The 15516-nt window shown below is 49.4% G+C and overlaps 5 protein-coding genes and 1 non-coding gene across 6 annotated transcripts; 3 read left to right on the top strand and 3 right to left on the bottom strand.

Moving 5' to 3' along the window:
- Window positions 1-191: 191 nt before the first annotated feature.
- Window positions 192-642, top strand: BO82DRAFT_400628 (uncharacterized protein; the record flags this gene model as incomplete). The annotated part of the gene is made up of 3 exons (XM_025639203.1): window positions 192-246; window positions 346-434; window positions 502-642. 3 exons carry the CDS (start codon window positions 192-194, stop codon window positions 640-642), a joined length of 285 nt encoding a protein of 94 aa, XP_025493434.1.
- A 484-nt stretch (window positions 643-1126) lies between these two features.
- On the bottom strand, window positions 1127-1859 carry BO82DRAFT_400627 (uncharacterized protein; the record flags this gene model as incomplete). The annotated part of the gene is made up of 2 exons (XM_025639202.1): window positions 1127-1508; window positions 1669-1859. 2 exons carry the CDS (start codon window positions 1857-1859, stop codon window positions 1127-1129), a joined length of 573 nt encoding a protein of 190 aa, XP_025493433.1.
- Window positions 1860-3443: 1584 nt separating this feature from the next.
- Window positions 3444-3856, top strand: BO82DRAFT_400626 (uncharacterized protein; the record flags this gene model as incomplete). The annotated part of the gene is made up of 2 exons (XM_025639201.1): window positions 3444-3466; window positions 3523-3856. The coding sequence occupies 2 exons, from the start codon at window positions 3444-3446 to the stop codon at window positions 3854-3856; spliced, it is 357 nt and encodes a 118-aa protein (XP_025493432.1).
- A 1232-nt stretch (window positions 3857-5088) lies between these two features.
- Window positions 5089-6377, bottom strand: BO82DRAFT_411700 (phosphatidylserine decarboxylase family protein; the record flags this gene model as incomplete). Its single annotated transcript, XM_025639798.1, has 3 exons — window positions 5089-5673; window positions 5783-6237; window positions 6295-6377. The coding sequence occupies 3 exons, from the start codon at window positions 6375-6377 to the stop codon at window positions 5357-5359; spliced, it is 855 nt and encodes a 284-aa protein (XP_025493431.1). The 3' UTR covers window positions 5089-5356.
- Window positions 6378-7917: 1540 nt separating this feature from the next.
- Window positions 7918-8764, top strand: BO82DRAFT_306849 (putative nucleoside-diphosphate-sugar epimerases; the record flags this gene model as incomplete). The annotated part of the gene is made up of 2 exons (XM_025632265.1): window positions 7918-8177; window positions 8254-8764. Coding segments are annotated over 2 exons (771 nt in total), but the record flags the coding sequence as incomplete, so codon positions are not given.
- Window positions 8765-10359: 1595 nt separating this feature from the next.
- On the bottom strand, window positions 10360-10431 carry BO82DRAFT_t113. The gene has a single exon. It is a non-coding gene; the product is annotated as a tRNA-Arg (tRNA).
- Window positions 10432-15516: the final 5085 nt, after the last annotated feature.

Raw genomic sequence — 15516 nt, 5'->3', positions numbered from 1 at the left:
CCGCGTGCGCTAATCCCAGTGTTAAACATCCAAACCGCCCCCGTCAGTAACGATATCGGCCCCAAGCGGGCAGAGACTCCCGAATATGTCGTGACTCCCAGCCACGGGACCTACGACACCCTCAAAGTTCCCAGCTTCAAGGCCTACGAGGCCCGCGGGCCGCCCCGGGCCATCAGAACATCGCGTATTTCATGGCGGGAGCGCTGGGTGTCACCACGGCTGTGGGAGCTAAGGATACGGTTGCGAGTTAGTGGAGCAATCCCCGATGCAGTCCATCCGTGTCTTTGCACATAGCATTCGTGGTGCGAAAAATTCTAGCTAACAGGTGAAATACAAAACGTACAGGCTTTCTGGCCAACATGTGCGCATCCGTTGATGTCCTCGCGCAAGCAAAGGTCGAGATTGGCCTCGGTGCGATTCCCGAGGGGAAGAATGTATGAGCATGAGTTTGCCCCCACCGGATCGCAGGTCCGACAGATGCTGAAAGTCCTGCCCGTCTAGATCATCATCAAGTGGCGCGGAAAGCCGGTCTTCATCCGGCATCGCACGCCGAATGAGGTCGAGGAGGCGCGCAAGACGGACTGGAAGTCTCTTCGTGATCCGCAGCCGGACGAGGAACGCGTGCTGAAGCCAAGTGGTTGATTATGCTGGGTAAGTCGTGTGTTCCTTTCAGTGGATTGACGACAGTTGTGCTTTGAGGCCGAATTGCTGACTTGGTTTTTAAAGGTGTCTGCACTCATTTGGGTTGTGTGCCCATTGGGGAGTCTGGGGACTTTGGGGGCTGGTTCTGTCCGTGCCAGGCTCACACTATGACATCTCCGGACGGGCGCGCAAGGGCCCCGCCCCGACTAATCTCGAAGTTCCGCAGTATAGCTTCCCGACCGAGGACACGCTGGTTATCGGATAGAAGGGGATGTGGATGAGATCTCGCCCATTTGACTAGTGTGGGGGTTTCTGTGTGTGTACCTCAATTTGGGAGGCATAGAGCACGATACTCTTCATGCCAAACAACAACAGACTCGATAAAGAAAGCATAGAAGAAGATGATGGAGAAGCAAATAGATAACACAGAAAATGACAACACGCTAACTCGCAAGACATTGACCGGATTCCAAATCTCAGAGAATCATTCTTTGACGCCCTCTTTTGCACGGGCCAAGACGAAACGAATCAGCCCTCCTCGCCCTTCCCACGGCTGCCTCTTCTCACGAGATGCATAAGCCCAACCACACGTATCCGACATCCTCTGCACCCGTTGCGGAAGGTATCCATACGCAATCTCCCGCGTAATATGCTGCGAGTTATCCACCGATCCCCAAACTACCTGCCCCGACGCCTGTTTCGCCGTATCCGGCCTTTCAGTGCAAAGATTGGTTCGCAGAAACACCGGGTGATGCTTATTCTTCACGTAAATATGCGCCGTCATGTGGGAGCCCTTGGCCAGGTGGGCCGCGCTCTTGTAGCTGATCGTCATGTGCCAGGTGTTCCGGAGCTGTTTGGTCCGGCCCCTTTTTCGGTACCTCGTGAGGTGGATGGAAGATCTGGTGGGGGAAAGTCGAGGAGAATTGGGTTAGCCTTTGTAGCCTGCCTTGTGTGCTGTGATGACTATAAGGGAGCATTGGAAGCGAGGAGATATCAATCATAGATGCCGTGCCTTCGGCTCCGTACCTGATTAGGATGACCCTAGGATATTGTCCTTCGACACTGGCCGCCCGATAGGCGAGAGACAGGATTGTCGGGAGCTTAATGGGCGCAAAGCATGGGAGCAGATACTTGGGGATGTAGTATTTCACGATGTTGGTGGTCGGTGGCTGACGGGCGTGGCTGTACCGTATAAGAGAGGCTGTTGAGCTTGCCATTGGTGCTTGGTTCGGGGATTCGATTGGATGGGAGGAAATTCAGTCGAACTTGCAGAGGGGAGGGGGAGTGTGAAAGTGATGGCGCGTCTGTTGGAGAGCTTGACGGTGACAAAGGGGAGAGAAGGTGGTCGGGGCGCGTTCGGGAATACCACGATAGGTTTTATGTGCTTTGTTGATCCCCCGGCCTCTCTTGTGTTACCCCGCATTTAATGCATGGATGGGATGTCACTTTGTCACGCATGACCAGGGTTGTGATTGGCTGACATGGTGAATGGGATGATCTAGCCGCCGAAAAGGATATAAGGGGTACGGTTTCCATCAGTGAAGTTGGTGAATTCATCCGCCGACCATGCTGTTCTCTGGGGTTCTTCAATCTTCTATCTTTTTTCTTTTCTTTTTCTTTTCCCTTTCACTCTTTATAACCTCTAGATTAGTCCGTAAACTTGTTTTTGATCTGCGAGTATAATAGACGTCAGAAAGAAAGGGTGATATTGCTGGGTCAATATTTCATTCCTCTCTGCGAACTGATGTTCTTCGACATGCTCCTGACAGCGATCGGCTAGTGCAGGTGCAAGTCTGGATAGACACGGGCCTGGCCAAGCAATCTACCATCACCAAACACTACAATTCCGGCTTTAGTCTAGTGATTCTCTACTCTACATTATAATACCTGCTGTTACCGCATAACCAACGTAACAATGAACCTAATCTTTATAGCTAAAACCTCTGGTGCAGACCTGGCAAGAATATTGACGAGTTTCTCTCGCGATGCATACTGTACCTTGACGTCTTTACTGATAAAACTGCTACTCTGGCAATTTTTATCATACTAAGCGCCTACTGAGATACACATCTCTTCTTATAGAGGACAGACTCGTTGTACGGGTGATCGACTCCAGGGCGGTCCCCGTCCCCACACTCCCGCAGCAGAACTGATCGGGAGGGCCCGCGACGACCCACAGAGGCCAGAGTCCCGGAGGCACGGACTTGACTTTTATCGAGACATCCAGCGACAGGTACGAGCATGAGAGAGCACGTCAGATTTGTACGGTTGGCTCCAAATTTGTTCTTTTGCTTCCTCTCTGCGAGACGTCTCGAAAACATACCCCTTGTTTTTTCAGCCCATGGCCCAACCGCGACAACATTGTGTACAGTAGAGTACTCATGAAACCTCTACCTGCATGGCCCTAACCTCAAGAGTAAATACGAGCATGACGGCCACAGCCATGGTATCCCTCTCAGGATGGGTTCATTGAAAGCTGAGCTTGACTGAGGATCATCTCGAATTGTCATGATCAACAGTAATCAGCAGTATCTGTGACAAGTTAGCACGTACATGCCAACCCTTATCCCGCTTCTCTCTCTACTTATCTACTTTCAGGCTGAAGACCTCTACTTCACCGTCAACAGAGTTTATCGTGTTCTTGCGCACAGGAAGACATCCGCCTGCCCTTACGCCAAGGTACAGTACACGGGGACGGGATAATCGTGTCGGGTTGGATCGGCGAAGACAAAAGGTCTTTCCCTGCCGAACTCTGGGCACCCTCAGGGACTCTCAGGCTCCTCTGGAACAATTTTCTCATAATGGCCAGATCTCCCGCGAAATTGTACGCGAACACTGGAAGAGCCTTTCATGTTTTGCATACTGACCAAAATTTCTCAGTGCTCTAAGTGCTGGAATGGTACATATCGACGAGGGAGCTGATGAGACTCCATTCGATGTTCACGTGGAATTGTTATGCAGTTGTTCTCCCTACTTCAACTCGCTGCTCAGCAATCGCACTGAGAAACACATCCCATCCGATCCTATTTACTCTTCGAACGATGATCCAGATGTCTTCGCGGAGCTGTTAGGTTGGGTGTACAGCGGTGACACTTCCATTGACTTGCCTTCTCGTAATAGGATTTCGTTCTTGCTACGATTATGGATCCTAGCTGCTAAGTACCAGATCGTGGAACTGCAAAACCATGTTATAGAAAGAACTCTGCAACGTTGAGCTGGATGAAATGCCTAATCGGGTTTTTGACTGCGACCAGATTATTTACGCCTACAACCACACCTGTCCTCAATTCCCCCACGGTTACTTATGGTCGACAATTGGGCACAAACTGCAACTCAGGCTGGGTTTATGAGTCATCGAGCGAAGCTTCCACGTCCGTTTCTCGAAGAACTTTGCTGTGCTATGCTCAAAGCGCAGGACCGTGCAAATAATGCAAGGGTGGGGGAAACTACGGAGCGCTACTATACAGAACCTTCGCCATTGAAAGATAACCACCTTCAAGAAACTAAAAGACCAGGACTCGGAAAAATTGTTCCCACTGCAACCACAGAGCAATTGAGTAAGAGGAAATGAAACGTCCTAGGCCCGTCTTTACAAACCTTCTCCTACATCGCGGTCACGCGCGAGACCATCAATCCCTGTCAACAAAGGAAAGGGTCTATTCTCCCATCTTCTCGACTCTCCTCTTGCGTCTCCAGCACCCCCCATGGTATCACTTCCTGTCGCCAAAGGATATCATGAACAGAGTGAGAGAGAAAGCGGGATGGGTTCCTTACACATCTAACCAGTACTCTCACATATTCAGTTTTTCAGGTCGATTCCCGAACAGGCCATTGATGTTTTATTTTAATTTTTCATTCAATCTTATATGTCCATGGTAATTTTGTCGATGAAAGTTTCCGTGCTGATTTTCGACAATCCTGCTCGCACCCACCATTTCAGCTTGCTCGAAAAATCGATGCGTTCCGGGTCAGGATCAAGAAGACGCAATCTTAAGTATATGTGCGTCTTTAGATTTCACTAAGGCCTGTTGCGGTACCATCAAGCAATGAATTCCTTCGCCATATTACGCCAGGTGATTGTTCAGGGCTCGAATAATGATGAGAACAAGGTCATTTATCAAGTCAGAATTTTACTGATTGTCAGATGGTTTAATCATTTTCATATTTTTCAAGACTAATATTTACTGGTTTATCGGAGGATCCATGTAAGAAGCCTACTGGAGATGATGAGCTGTTATAGTCTCTGGGACCACAAGCAACTCGTCTTCTAAATGAAGGGTAAGAAGTGTGACATCCTGCGTTTTTTTTTTTTTTTTTTTCGAAGCGCGATCAACCAATAGTCGCCAAGTGAACCCGGACCGGTACATTGTAAGCCTGACCTGTCGCACGGCATCCTGTCACATTGACGCCCTCCTATAACAGGAGACAGTGGGTCGACCCCCCGTAGTGAAATATCCCCTACTCATCACCTTTGCGGACATGGTAGCACTCCTTGAGTGTAATGTCACACGTGGAAACACCTCTAACATCCCGACGCCGATGAATGCCACCATTCCGATGGCCGGTCATCCGCTTCGATGAAGATCACCGCGCGGGTGGCCACCGAGGCGAGGTATGGCTGCGCGGCAATCAGATTCAGTAACGTCGACATAGTCATGGCTCTGCTCCTGCGCGGCGAGGTCGATGATGAGGGGCTCTGAGTAATAGGACCCATTCAAGGCAAGGCTTTCATGATGCGGCCTGAGACCGGCGCGTGCCAGCGATGGTAGCTCAGGGAGCTCAAGAAGGCTTGGTAGACTGTGCCCCCGATGAACTTCTCGGAGAGCGGATCGCCGCTCAGCATGTCCACAATCGAATACGGCCGTTCCTTGACCCAGAATTGATCGTGGGCGCTCGCGTTGTGCTGCACCTTGTAGGGCTTCGACTTGCAGGCATTCGCGATCACGCTGTCATTGCCCGCGACGGGACGGATGCCCTTGCGGAAGAACCGGATGAAGAAGTCATCCCAGGACAGAAAGCCGCGGTTCGGTACTGTGCCGTTGGCGATAAAAATTTCGTCAAATGTATAGTTCGTGTGTCCGATTCTCGCGACTTCGGTCAGGTCGGCGAGACCGGTCGGTGGGAGCACTGCCAGGGATACGGACCGAGTCCGGGGACTGCAGGTATTCGCCCCAGATGCCCAGAGTTTTCTTGATCATGGCATTTACCTCAGGATCCAGGAAGGCCGCAAAGCCACTCTGCTTCCCCATCGGCCAAGTTAGAAGGGTGTTCAGCGGGATTCCGGCATAGCTCATGCGGTTTGTCCGGGTGCTGTAGGCCGGCGCCGTCTGGATAAGGTGGTCGAGTACGCGCAGCATGTGGCGATAGTCTCGAATCTGGGGCCGTCCACTGAGCTCATCGAGGTAACGAGGGCTCCGCGGAACTGCCTGAAACATTAGCGCAAAGAGCATCCGGAGATGTGGCCGGCTCTCGATGAGGTCGCCGAACTCCCGCACCGTGGGGTGCAACTGCTGGGAACTGTTCTCGGTGCGACGAGTCACGTCGACCAGCCACTCGCGGTAGTCATGCTGATCACGAACAGTCCAGCGGCCAACACTTGAATCCAAGCAGTACACCGGTCGCAGCACGCACGGAATCAGGCAACAGGCTCACTCATTGTAGGAACTCTCTCGAATGGTATAGCCGCTGGCGAACAAGGCCAGGAGAAGCAATACGGGAGTACAATGTAGGCGCATGGTCAATCTGTACTGGTCGGCAATGGTACAAACTTCCCAATTGTCTCGATCGGAGCTCCTTGGACAGATAATCAGCTAGAATAATAGACACAGTGGTGCTCTATGTTAATTCATTCGGGCACATCGTCATGAAGTAAGTATTTCTGACGTAGCACGAGCGCTTCCTCAGTCTGTGGATGAAGGGGGTTGCTTGACCGATGCATCGGAAGACATATGGTGCAACAATCTCTTCAATGGTAGGCATGAAGATATGACTCTCTCTACAAATTGTGCAGCAAGCACCACAGAAGTAATTCTTCCGACCCTGCAATGACGTCTCATAGTTCTACCTTCTCACCATAAAGGTTGTTGATGGGTAATTGCGAATCGTCCTGCATTGATACGGGGAGTTCTATGATCTGGAGTATTTTCTGGTCCCTGCATCAGATCTTCGAGATTCAAGTACAGGCAAGAAAGCTCTATGAAGAATAAGCTTGTGGCTTCGTCATGATGAGAAAACTTCCATTTCCGGGTCGCTCGGCCGGATGATGGCGGCTGCTGACGGCTATTGTAGATAAGATCTCAACCCCGAACTGAAGGCGCACGCGACGAGAAAGACCTCAGCCAAAAAGATGAACCCCGTGCAATTTAGCAGAGACGAAACTTGCGTCACGTTTGGAGCTCAAAAGTTCTCACGTGAAGACTGGGTTGAGGCTCGTAGGCCGGTATGATGGATCACCGTACCCATTTGCTGAGCACAGCCTGGACCACGTTGAAATAGAACTCGACATCCGTAGTCGCTTAGCTCTCTCGATTTTGCTATAGTCATTCTTGTAAGAAGGTGGTCGAGAAGCACTGTCCTGTCAGAATCAATACCTCGATAGAACATCTTAGATCTATTGTGACATTGTACTGTATTGTAGGTCCGTGTATTTTGGATCGAAGTTGGGTCTCGACTACCCTCTGTGATTTGAGTTATATAGGCAGATCATGACTAGCTAGAAATGGGAATACTGAAAAGATTATATAGCCAAGCATTGAGGGAGATTAGGTCAGGTAGGATATAGATCAAGTCTAGTAGTCGAGTCCAGGTGTCAGCAGGATAACCCCCGTGGGCCTTAAACTCCGAGATCCGGAGTGGATGTAATCCCGCTGCATGCGGGCCGTTGAGCCAAATCGAGCAGCGAGCCAATTGGACGGCAGCTCAGCTGTCAGCACATCAGCTCTAAAGGCTTAAGTCCGATATCCGAAGCGGATATACTTAGCCTTATCGTGCGGGGCATCGAGCCACAACAAGAAGCGTGCGAATTGTACTGCATTGTTGTCTTGCAAATAAAACTCTGCGGTGAGACCTGGTAGGGTTCTCAGGTGCACCGCCCCAGCAAAGAATATAACGTCAACTATTTTAGGTTGCCGATTCCGCGCCCCAAAACTTCCAAGTAGCATACATTCAAGGTGCAAAATATAAGCTTAATTCTTCCGTTCAGAGTAAAAGGTCCTGTCTACCGCTACACCATCATTACCAACCCAACAGCCAGCCCTTGAAAACAAGTCACCCAAAATGCATCTTATTCTTACCGGAGCAACCGGCCTGGTTGGCTCATCCGTGCTGGATGCTATGCTCAAGAATAAAGCCATCTCCAAGATCTCAGTTCTCAGCCGAAGACCTGTGCCAATGGCAGACGATGCTAGAGATCCGCGGGTCCGCGTGATTCTCCACAAGAACTTTGACGTCTATGGGCCAGAGCTGCTGGATCAGCTGCAAGATGCTGAGGGATGCGTCTGGGCTTTGGGAACGAGCTCGACCAATGTCAACGCAGAGTATAGATGCCCCCTGACCCCCGCCCCCCGGAAAGACGACAAAACACGTAACTGGAGTGTGCTAATGCCAAAACAGCCAGTATGTCAAGATCACCAAGGACTATGCTCTTGCAGCCGCCGATGCATTCTCCACTCTCAAGTCTTCTTCCTCCCAGCACCCTTTCCGTTTTATCTACGTCTCGGGTGAAGGAGCCACACACAATCCTGGCCGCTTCTCTGCGATCTTTGCACGAGTCAAAGGTGAGACCGAACAGCTGCTTGGTAAGCTGTCGGAGCAGATCCCCACCCGCCTCCGGGCCGACAGCATGAGACCAGGCTTCGTGGACCCGGCCATGCACCCGGCAATTCAGCCGTACATTCCCGCCCAGGTAGTGAAGGGATTCTTCCCACGGATAGGAGTGGCACTGAGCGTGCCGATTATCCGATATGCGCTGCCAGGAATGCACTCGCCGACTGAGCGCCTGGGAGACTTTTTGACCGATATGGCAATGGGCAAGGTGGAAGGTCAATTTGAGGGACCAGGAGCGTTCAGAGTCGGAGGCGGGTGGGTGGTGCAAAATAAGGGGATGAGGAGGATATTGGGACTGGATTCCTGATAAATGATAGTATTGAGTGGCACTATCAACCTTTTCTTTTTCAGACTTCGAGTGTTATGGACCGAGGATGCAAGAGTTTCAAAACATATGAATTAAGAAATACGAGAAGATATCCGTGGTTACAGGGCTTTGCTGCGAGCGTGGGACTGATAGCAAATGGGAAAGTCTAGTATGAGTTCGAATGCCTTTAGGCAATATGTGTACTTTACGAATGGTGAGGAGATGCTGAACGGAGTTCTTTGCCAATTATCACCCGCCACCCTCGATATGTCTTAGTTTGTTAAGAAAAAAAGAGAAAAAAAGAAAAAAGAGAAAAAAAAGAAAGAAAGAAAGAAAGCTAATTATAAATAGGTGGTTGCCTGGCAGCAAGTTTATGCAGATATGTAGGAAAAAGACAGAGAAAACCAAATGTAAAAAACATACAACAGAAGGGATTCGCTGGTGGTCACCCACCCAACTACTAACCTCCCGGCGTGTGGCTTAAGTACGGCTGAGCGGACGGGAAGCCCTGTTTTCCACACCCTGTGGTCGTATGTGTCAGTACTTCATGTACACTGTAACATACCCTTTGATAACCTTGCGCTGATCAGTCCTTGGTTCTTCTCACAACGTCTGAACTATTTCACGAAAGTCCTTACTGACTTTTTGTGTCTTGGTTCAGCACCAAGAGATTCTGCAAATAATAACAACTTCACTGGGTTTGAAAGTCATTACCTCGATGTTCTGTCGGGACCCGTGCCAGTCTACTGGTTCTCTTCGGCCGCCGTACGAATGTAAGCACGCAGCCCATCGCCTCCACCTCGTGATACGGAAAGGAGGGCATAATGCCGCCGCAATTGATACAAGAGATATAGTTGTCATCTGACTCGGTTACATTGCCCCCTGGGTGTGCGGAATGATAAGGTACCTGCAGCACTGTCAGCTCAGCGTACATCAATTCCAGCCGCTGTTGTTTATAAATCACCTGTACCTAATCCCGGCCAATGTTTACTTCCTACTACATTGCCCCAATTGACGATGGATTGTCTAAGAACTCTGTGGAATTCAATCTGCGGCAGCTCATACACGTGAACATTGGTCTCCGCACAGCGCTCGTTGCTTTTGGTTCTCTTGTTCCCGGGCAGTCAACTTCATCGTTGTGATTGAGTAGGAGGAAAGAATAATTGTTAACGTTGAACCTAGGTGCTGGCTACGCTCTTGAGCCTCATATTCAGACCACCTGATACATCACCGCATCTGAGATAGCTACGGCGAACTGGTTTGGTCAATGCTGGTTCCATGCAATCACGTTGTATAGCAATCAATGACTACCTTCTTTTCACATTGCCAACACACCAAACCAACCCCAAGGACTTTCGCGTGACATTTGCTTGGAGAATAGATGTCTAAAGAATTTCAAGGGTCGAAATTCAACTCGTAATTCCTCGACGGAATGCTTGTATGGCAGCTTGTACTGAACCGAAGGCAGGAGGGTGGTGCCGTTGTTATTGATTCGATGGATACAGAATTGTGGGGCGGGGATCGGTGTGTAGATGGAAGAGTCAGCGTCCCCGGCACCGAGGGACGGTGCGAAGGCAAAAAAGAATTGACCTACGCAGGGCTCGAACCTGCAATCTCTTGATTCGTAGTCAAGCGCCTTACCATTGGGCCAGCAGGCCAGCTGTTGAGAAATAGTGAGTTTTAATGTAACATATCCCAAAACAAAGGATATCGAGCCAGACGGTCTGGGTCTGCTCGATCCTTTGGAATTTGTCCCAAATCACGTTATCAACAACAAGTCGGGAGAATAAGTGCAGTTGAAATTTGAAACTCACTCGCTCGCTCTAATGCAGTATATATCTAGCAGCAGGGTCTAGTTGCTTTGCGTTCCCTTCTTGAGGGTTTTTCCTCTCCAAAGTGTGTAAATATATTCTGCTGCCGTGACTGAAGCCCTAAAAACCCCATCCAAAGTGTATCTGAAGCAATTGAGCATTCCAAATCGAACACCCAAGATCCGAGTTCTGAGCTCTACTAGCACAGTCTTGTCTCCCCTGCTATTCTGATCATGCCATCAAGCTTAAATGGCTGCCACTTGCGGCAGAAGACGATCTGGCTTTTCCCCTCTCTCCAAGAGGAGACAAAGAGCCCGCTCCGGCGCTCGGGTTGCGCTTCCTCAATAAAACCCAGAACTCACCCTTATTGTGGGAATGGAAAGTCAAGACTGCGATCGAAGAGATTCGAAAAGAAGTCAAATTGTAAGAGGAAATGGCATGGCTCTAATTAAACTCCATGAGACGAGTCGAAGTCTACATAGTTCTTTCTGTCAAATAAATCTACACCGTGCCAGCCCTTAGTTTGGAATCCGCCGCTGGACTTCTCCTCACGAATTAGCCATGAGTCCCTGTTTATTCCCATTCGCCGGATCTCCCCTGCCTTGAATTTCTCCCAAGCAGAAGGCAATCACCCGAGATGATAGATTCGAAGTGATTGTTGTCGGGGTAAGCCGCCGATTGGTTTTATCCTCTCCCTAGCGTGCCAGACATTTCGCACACGTTAATATCGATATGGTATCTCTTCCTTTATCTGCCTAAAATTGCCGAATAACGTGTGTCCCATTTCAAGCAGTCATTATAGGTATCGTATACGTGCATCCGGGCCGTCAGATCATAGAACAAAAGCAAAATCATGATCAAGAATTTTTACATTAGCTTAGCGAGAACGGCTCTGCCTCCAAATAAGGCCAGGACCATCTGCTCTCTACAGACTCAGGCTCACCAATAGTTGTGATCAACACCCACACCTTATTTCTTCCAATGCCATACCGTTTCAGTACCCGCCGGCCTGATCGTCACCTCTGACGTCCTCAGCCAAGGCATCATCACCTCGTACACATAGTCGTCAATATCCTTTCGATCCTGCTCCAAGTGAAACGTGGATTGGACCTCATTGGTCTCGAGATCACGCTTTTTAAACAGCTGCAGTCCGTCTTCCCCATGTTGACGTTTTTCCTCTGGTGTGAATTCTCGGTAGAAGCGCACCCAGGAGCCGCTGCGGATGAAGCCGAACTGGGTCATCAGCTGGGGATTATTGGCGCGGGACTTGAGGATGTGATTCAGAAGCAAAGCTTAGAAGATGGGCAAACCATGTTTGTCCAAGTCCTGCGGGGGGACTGGCAACTCAAGGATGCACTGGTTAGACATGTTGACTTTGTGCGGAGGTTAATCTCACCTTCTTCTTAGTGGGTCGCTCTGAGTAGGAGGAAAGACTTGATTAGTAGGCAAGGTATGAAGTAAGGTGAGAATGGACCAATTGTTGAGGTTGGGGTAATTGAGGGCCTTTTAAATGTGTGGGACTCACACAATAGTCGATTTTTACTCCGTATAGATGAATCAAAGTGCATTGTTGCTTAACAAAAGGCGTACTCTTATCTCGTAAGCTTGCTTTGAGCCAAGATTCATTTTGGAAGAGAAAGCTGAGTGCTCTCCTCTGTCGTTGCGTTTGGCCTTGTATGGAGTACAAAGCAGACAATTTTTTGACCAACAAGCGCCTTCACAAATGTCTCTCTTTGTGGCTGACTAAGAACATAAGATAAAGCTTTCTATTATGGTTCAACCTCATCTTAAATCTTCTAGTGAATTTCCGGCCCTGCTTCTGTCTCATCAGATAGTTTGGTGCAGATGGCGATTGAGTCAAAGAGGAGCAAATTTATCAGCACAGCCTCGGTCCGATTCTCTTCTTTCCTGCATTTGTGCGCAGCTGGAGAAAAGCCTCAAGGTTGACGAAAGCACATTGAAAGCGGAAATTCCTGCGCAAACGAATGACCTTCTGGACCAGCGGCTTCGCATTCTCAATCTTGCTGGCGTAATGTCTAGAGACAGAGTATTGTGTCGGGACGCTTTGGACCATGTTCGGGACAACGGAGGTGCTGGAGGATAATAGTAAGGAGACCAGAGGTGTTGTTATCAACTAATTGATACCAGTGACAACTATTTAACATGTAGGATGTGCAAAGATTATCTATCGATGGTGCCAGCAGTGGAAGGAGGTCGAGCTACCGCATAACGGCCCCTATGGACAGGCGGGCAGAAAACATAGGTGCTCGGTTCTGCGATGGAGGCTTCGGGGGGCGCAGTTGGATTTAATAGCGGGTCATGCAATGGCGCTGAGAAGACTAGGGTAATATGCTGGGTGGCGAGAGAAGCGATGGATAGTGTCTTGTAGCAGTGTAATAGGGATGCTGTAATGTTAGCTTGTTCTTCTCATTCAGATTCATGGTTCGGGGTCGTCCTCGATGAGCTTGGAGGATATATGTGAGTCAATTTTGGGTGCAAACCAGTACAGCGCTTTTTCTGGCACAAATGATACCGGTACTCTATCATTCATTGTAAGGAACGTCGTTCACCACGGAAGAGGTGGCTGTCTATCTTCTTCCAGAACATCGTTGCATCACGTGATGGTTTCCAGATATGACTTCAAGTCCTTCCAATATATTCACTGCAGCCAGAATATTCACTGTAGCGGAATTATGGTTGCAATATATCATAGTCGCTCACTGGCGCTGGATAATGGTTAACCCGCCATCTTTTGTCATTCAAGCTACAAATATCCTTCATGAGTTCTCTTCTTCCTGAATCTTTACCAGAACATCTCACACCTCCTTGAAGCTTCATCATCTTGTCTCGAGGATTCTGATTCTATCAGCAAGAGTTCATACATCAGATCCATCAAGCAAATCATTGAAGATGTTGACCAAGCTCCCACCCGAGATAGTCTTGTCCATCGCAGACCAGATGGACGCAGCCAAAGACATAAACGCTTTCGCTCAGACATCCAAACGTTTCTACCGCCAACTGAACCCGTGTCTCTACCGATTTGACTGGAGACACTGCGAAGGTTCGGCATTGATCTGGGCGTCAGATAACGGACTGGAATCCACTGCGCAGAAATCACTTGACGTACGGTCTTCATCCCTACCGGACAACAAGACGCTCCCGATCGCGGAAAGGGCATTCCTCAATGCTGCACAGAATGGAAAATTTAGTATAGTCAAGCGGCTGATCACGATCAGCAACTTGAATTTGAACGCGAGAGATCCTGGATTTTTAACACCAGCTCTGGTATTGGCGGCCGAGTTTGGCTATGAAGACACAGTCAAACTGCTACTCGAAACACACCGCGCCGATATCAATGCAGCATGTCCCCATGGTAGCACGGCACTGCGAAGGGCAGCCGCGTGGGAACAAGAAGCGGTGTTCAGGATGCTGCTCGCCGCACCTGGGATAGACGCCAACTGTCCTGATGATGAAGGACAGACGCCTCTCTACTATCTGGCCTTCTTTGGTGAAGAATCGCTGATAGACTTGCTGCTTGCCAAGGATGGGGTGGACCCTGATCCTCAGGACACTTACGGCTTCACACCACTGTATGCAGCGGCAGAAGAAGGGCACAAGGGGGCAGTCAATCGGCTCCTGGCCGCTGGCGCGGACCCCGACCCGAAGGAACACGCAACGGGACACTCACCACTGTGGGAGGCGTCCTATCACGGACACAAGGAAGTAGTCGATGCTTTGCTCAAAACAGGAGTTGTGGATCTTGAATGTCAAAGCTTGGCTGATGGCACGGTACCCCTTGCGGTGGCTGCACAGCGTGGCCACAAAGAAGTGGTTCAGCTGCTACTTGCCGCCGGTGCTGACCCAAACAGCAAGGATAATTCGCAGGAGACGCCATTATCAAAAGCAGTGAAGGCCGATCGCAGAGCGATCGTGGAGCTTCTGCTTGCCGCGGAGGGTGTTGACGTCAACTCTCAATGTCGACTTGGCCGGTCACCTCTCTTCCTGACGATACTGAATAAATCCGCTCCTGACTTGAAGATCATTGAAATGTTACTCGCTGCGAATGCCGACCCCAATCTTCCTGCTAATACCGGATCCACTCCCTTGTCCTTGTCGAAAGGTCGCACCAAAAAGTTCCTGAAAGATTGGGGCCAAGGAACCGACACTGCATGAATGAGGCATCAAAGTGGCTAGTCCAATTGATCGCAAATGTCGTATCAAGTACAGTACTGTACAGTTTTTCTTTATGATGCCCCTCTCAAGGCTCTGACATCTTTACTGGGTAGCTTCCACCGTAGTTCTACAAGGTTACTGACCCCACCGCTACAACGAAGGGATTCCAAGTCGAACACATTTTAAGGACAACCAGTATGTATCTGACCTGACCTGTTCCACATGTGTTCGAACGAGAGAACAGAAGCTAAGCAATGAAGATATTTTGCATAGGGCGAGATGTCGTCGCGTCAGGTACCGCATTATCAACAGATGCATGAACAACCACAACACATCATGTCTTTTCTTCTTTCTTGATGTTTTGATCTGGGCTCAACTTGTCAAATATAAGCTGCAACATCTCGTTTCTAAGTCCGTAATCTGTTTTGATCTGATTGTTAGCCTATGGAACTAAATAATGATGCTATGCCGGTCTTCTTTGAGGTTTTCCTGTGTATATTGAACCTCGCGAGAATCCTAACATAACAAGAGACAGAGAAACACTCCTGTGCTACAAACAGATCATGGTGCCTATGCTGTAGGTATCCCCTTTGTATTCCGCTTAGGGTGTGGGTTCCTCAACGATCGCCGTTAATGACCGGAGTACTCCGTTCGTTTCTTTTTTCCATATAAGTATAAAAGACTTTCAATGCCGAACTGCATGACTATCTCCGCACTCGCCATTTGAGCCTGAGAACTCTATCTGACCAGTTAGGAGCC

Source organism: Aspergillus uvarum, assembly GCF_003184745.1.
Source record: "Aspergillus uvarum CBS 121591 unplaced genomic scaffold BO82scaffold_17, whole genome shotgun sequence".
NCBI classification, from domain to species: Eukaryota; Fungi; Ascomycota; class Eurotiomycetes; order Eurotiales; family Aspergillaceae; genus Aspergillus; species Aspergillus uvarum.
Note: the sequence above shows the minus strand (reverse complement) of the source record. Positions and strands in the feature narration are given on the sequence as shown.